Source organism: Meleagris gallopavo, chromosome 1, assembly GCF_000146605.3.
Source record: "Meleagris gallopavo isolate NT-WF06-2002-E0010 breed Aviagen turkey brand Nicholas breeding stock chromosome 1, Turkey_5.1, whole genome shotgun sequence".
In the NCBI taxonomy this organism is placed as follows: Eukaryota; Metazoa; Chordata; class Aves; order Galliformes; family Phasianidae; genus Meleagris; species Meleagris gallopavo.
The window spans coordinates 81,402,546-81,407,080 of record NC_015011.2 but is presented as its reverse complement, the minus strand read 5'-3'; the positions used below and the strand labels follow the sequence as shown (position 1 = coordinate 81,407,080).

Here is a 4,535-nt window from a genome sequence, read left to right as displayed (position 1 = left end):
CCAGAGGGGTGTTATGTGCATCACATCCTGCACATACCTGGCATCACAGAATATGCAGAGGTGAAGAACAGCCAAAAGGAAAAAGGAGGCCAGCACACAAGCAAGGCTGATGACGCAGTGAAGAAACCGTACAGTGCAGTCTAAAGAGAAGCAGTTATTTTAAGTACACCTCACAAACCATTTACTGCATGCCTCTGACATGCATGCCTTCTACAAAATATTATTTGCTGTATGCTTCTGAATAAGACTAATTTCAGCCTCATTTTCAGAAAGGAAGAGTACCTTGTTTATCTTCTTGCCTAGAATTTCAGAGAGCGCTTTTCAATTCTGACAGCACATTTGTTTATCCTTCCCCAGCCCAAGAAATTCCTCATTGGAAACTTCAGCTCAGCTGCATGGTTTCTGCTGCAGTCATGCCAGTGTCAGTGATGTCTTAGTGCAGGAACAGAGGGCTAAACAGGAAACTTAGCACACAAAGGGAAGCTTACATGGGGAGCAGTCTATGGACTTGGTCTCGTTCAGAGTAGCGTGGGACACAATGCAGGTAGGATTCCTCCCGTTGGTGCTACGTGCTGCAAACCTGCTGAGAACTGTCACTGTCCCGTTATCGTTACTGTCTGCTCTGGGTGTGGAGTTGCTCTCTGGGACCCACGAGATCCCAGCAGCTGGCTTCACTGTCTCTGCCTCGCACACAGGGTTCCCATGGTCATCGCAGTACAGAGCCATTCTTGGGAAAACTGCAAAGTACCAGGAAGGGGAGAGATGCATGTGGGTTGCTGTAGTGGGATAGGACGTTTTATCGACTACCCAAAGGGAGCATAATGAGGAGAGGAGACGTGGAAGTGCCATCTCATCACAGCAACGTGTTCCAAAGCCATGGGAGAAAACGATGGTGTATCATTTTTCATTCTGGACAATTCTCCTACATTCAAGTGAACTACTACAGCCTGAGAGGAGGTATCCCTGGACACGGAGGTAGGGAATTCTCCAGAATACAGGGCTGAATTAGACTCGTCCCAAATAGGTCTTACTGAGTCACTGCAGGATAACAGTGTACTCATTCAGAATCCTTCTTAAGAGTATTCTAAATTGCTTCACACTCATCACTTATAACTACAGGGGAGAAAGCAGCAACAGAAGTCTTGGCAAATAAGAAAAGGGAAGAAACAGTTACTCTAAATGTAATGCACGACCCTTTATTGCCGTGAGAAAGCTCCTCTTCTTACCTCACACTTCCTCCCATGCACAAGGAGAGGAGCTTTGTTTGCCCAGGCCTGGACATGGTCCTCTGGACAACAGTGAAATGAGGAGGTAGACCCTTACCTAGCACAGTCAGGTGATACAGGCCATGGAAATTCCCATCCGCATTTACCACTTCGCAGGTGTAATTTCCCTCATCAGCCATTCGTACTTGCTGTATCTCAAGTGCTTGATCCCAGTCTGGTCTGGATTTCCAGTTTATTCTGTCACTGCAGTTGGTTCTTTCTGACTTGTTCTCATCAATCAAGTTTGCCAAGGTGCACTGGCCTCCAATCTTGGGGCTTATTTTCCATGTTACCATAGTTATATTTGTTTTGTTAGGGCAGGTCATCACAGCGCTGTGACCCAGGCGTGCTGACACTCTGTAAATTCCTGGAGGAGACAAGGAAAGAGAAGGAGGTATGAAGAGGTGCCCAAGGATGCCACGTATGGCCTTGGAGTTCTCTTCTGTGCTTCGAGGGGAAATGTCAGCACCATTACATTCTGAAGTGAGGTCCTGTAAGAGCCCGCCCAAGAGCTGCGTGTCTCGTTTTAGACAGAAACCAATTGCCAAATTCATGGCTGTGTTTGCTAAAGTTGGTACTTGGTTTTACTCCTGTCCTCTGCACAGCCCTTTCCCTAAACCAATGGATAAGTAACATGACTTATGACTTATGGGCTGGCAGAGCCCATTGGCGTGGGAAGTTCTTTTGCAGTTTTCTTCCCTCGGCATCATTGCCCAGTACAGGAGAAGAATGAACAAAGACATTGACTCCTGTTTTGTGGTAGATATGAGCAGCCCCCCTAATCAGGTCAAGCACAAGAGTCAAATTCTCTCCTGCCACTCAGAAACTTATCTGAACCAATTTCCCTGATTATAGCACTGTCAAATGAAAAATGATAAAGCAGAAGAGTAAATACAACATTTAGCAGAGAAAAAACCATGCCAGTTTTCTGACAGATGGAGAAAACCTTTGACAGACTCAAGATCACTGTCCCACAACCCTCTGTCCTCCCCTCTTCCCAACAAAAACAACATACAAAAACAAAGACAAAAAAAACCAACAACATGAATTTGCATAGATAATGTGTGGTAAGGAGGAGAAAGCTTATTGCTATATTTTCTGATCCCACATTTTTGGAGCTTAGCTTTTTTAAGTGTTCAACTGAATTTATGAAGGAGAAAGTACCTTCACAGTAAATCTTAAACTCTTGCACGTTACTGGTTTCCATGAGAAATTCCCTTCGGCAATTTCTAAGATCCTTTCCTTTAGTTTTTTTGGTTGTTTTTTTTTTTTCTTTTTTTCCCCATTTGAAGGAGAATTGAGAAAAAGATCGTTGTGATGCTCTGCTCCTTCCTCCTCAGCCCTTAATACACACTTGATCTGTAAATACCATCAGAACTACCTGTAGCTCCTGTGACTGCCATGCTGGTGAGCAGAACAATAGTCCATGTGGTGCTCCTGACCACTTCCAAGGCAGCTCTCATGTTCATGGGTGATGCAGGCTTCTTGCACCATCCAGCTTGCTGTGAGATCCCCATCTTCCCCTGCTAAGGATCCGCAGACTTAGAGCCACTGCTCTTCCTGTTCTCATACAGACCCCTGACTGTAGCTACAGCCTGATGGTTTATTCATATCAAGAAGCTTCTTCCTGTGCAGTAAATTGTCAACATAGAGGAAATGGTATTGGTATTTGCTTTCTGCTTTCTGGACTCTTGCATAATGTTACTAAGAGAAGATAAAATCTGTAGCAGAGGTTGCACAAAGTACAAGCAGAGTGACTTTTATGTCTGGCTCTGATCCAATAATGGGGATTTTATCATCAAGAATGGGGGGAAGGTTATTCTTATCCTGCTGCTTAAAGGATGCTCAGCATATTAAAAAGCCAAATAAAACCCTCTTAAAATCCATTTCCTTCCAGCCTACTCTGTTTTCCCCTTGTACCGAACAGCCTAAGACCTTTTCTCTAAAATGTATTGCCAGTCCTTGCTCCCCTCCTGGCAGGGAGGGTGGGTAGGTAGAGGCTGCCCACATGATTAACCCTGCTGTCATACCTGCAAAGGTACCTTCCTAGTTATAAGATGTACATCTCTGGAAATTAATGCAATGAATGGAGTTTTATGGATGTCCATGGCTGTGCTGAAATGTGCCTGCCTGAAAGGACTTTATTCCTCTGGTCAAACAGACACAAAGCATCCACAGATGAGGGAACCATTGGCAAGAAGGCAGATATCTCATCACCGTCCCCCCTCTACATTGCAGGTAACAGTTAGCTGAGAAGGGGCACAGCAGCCATTGATGACTCAAAGGTGAATGTGGGTAAGAGGAAAGTTGGGCTTCATGTGTTCACAGTTCCTATATTTAGAACAGCCAACAGTAGTGATACACTGAAATTTTCATCTCCGCCATTGATGCATTGATGCAGTTTTATTTCCAAAATATTTGACAAGCAATTTCAGCTACCTTGGTTAGTTCAGCCTCTGCTGTGTGGTTTGGAGGTCATGTGCAACAAGCATTTACTGTGTTTAGACTTGAGCCCAAAATGAAAAGAACATATTTAACATTCTGACACAGATATCCCTCTCGCATGGGAGCTTCAGCCACCTCCTCTTGAGCAACAGAGCTTAGCACTAAAGCATAGAGGCAGAAAACATGGCCTGAGCTGTGAAAACTGGAAGCACTGAGGTTCACATTCTCCTAACGAATGTCTTGTTTTTTTCAGTTTGAGTTAGAAGCTGCTCACAGCACTGCAAGTTACTGCATGACTGTGATGAAGGAAAAGGCCACACAGGTGCAATATGGATGCGGTCCAGTGGTGGGGCTGGCTGCTGTTTCTCAAGTTTTGGAAGGTCAGCCTCTGTCATCCTTTAGCACTGGAGCCACACAGCATGGTAATATGGTGGTAAGAGCATCATTGGTGTATCGCAACTAGTTGCTCTGCGCAGCAGAGCTTCTGACTGGGCTGTTTTACATCTGTCTCCAGCACATCCTCGGAGCTGGTTCTAAGCATCCTTTAGCCTCAGACTGTTTCCTCCGCCTCAGCTCAGACTTCTGTGTTTTGGGAGACTGATTTTCTCGTGGTAGCAGAGTATAGTGAATGACTGCAAGGTGCCCTGCTTCCTTTGTGCCTTATCCTTCCCACTTCCTCCCCAGTTAGTGATGTACCAAGGGCTGTTTTTAGCTACCGGTGCTCCAAAGCGCACTGCAGAGCAGTTGCTCGGCGGCTGGCTCACCTCCGGGCACCAGACGGCAAACGCCTCCTCGAGTCCCGGGGAACGCAGCGCAGTCCGTGTA

The 4,535-nt window shown here is 45.6% G+C and overlaps 1 protein-coding gene across 1 annotated transcript; it reads right to left on the bottom strand.

Moving 5' to 3' along the window:
* Positions 1-465: 465 nt before the first annotated feature.
* Positions 466-3,389, bottom strand: LOC100538972 (cell surface glycoprotein CD200 receptor 1-B). The gene is made up of 3 exons (XM_031556140.1): positions 2,647-3,389; positions 1,324-1,632; positions 466-737 (listed from the first exon to the last, which is right to left on the bottom strand). Exons 1-3 carry the CDS (start codon positions 2,780-2,782, stop codon positions 466-468), a joined length of 717 nt encoding a protein of 238 aa, XP_031412000.1. The 5' UTR covers positions 2,783-3,389.
* Between the last annotated feature and the right edge of the window lie 1,146 nt (positions 3,390-4,535).

Coding starts and splice junctions, on each gene's coding strand:
- LOC100538972 (XM_031556140.1), bottom strand. CDS start 2,782: ATGGGGATCTCACAGCAAGCTGGATGGTGCAAGAAGCCTGCATCACCC. Junction 1,633..2,646: donor GGCAGTCACAGGAGCTACAG/GTAGTTCTGATG, acceptor TGTCTCCTCCAG/GAATTTACAGAGTGTCAGCA. Junction 738..1,323: donor GTATCACCTGACTGTGCTAG/GTAAGGGTCTAC, acceptor GGTACTTTGCAG/TTTTCCCAAGAATGGCTCTG.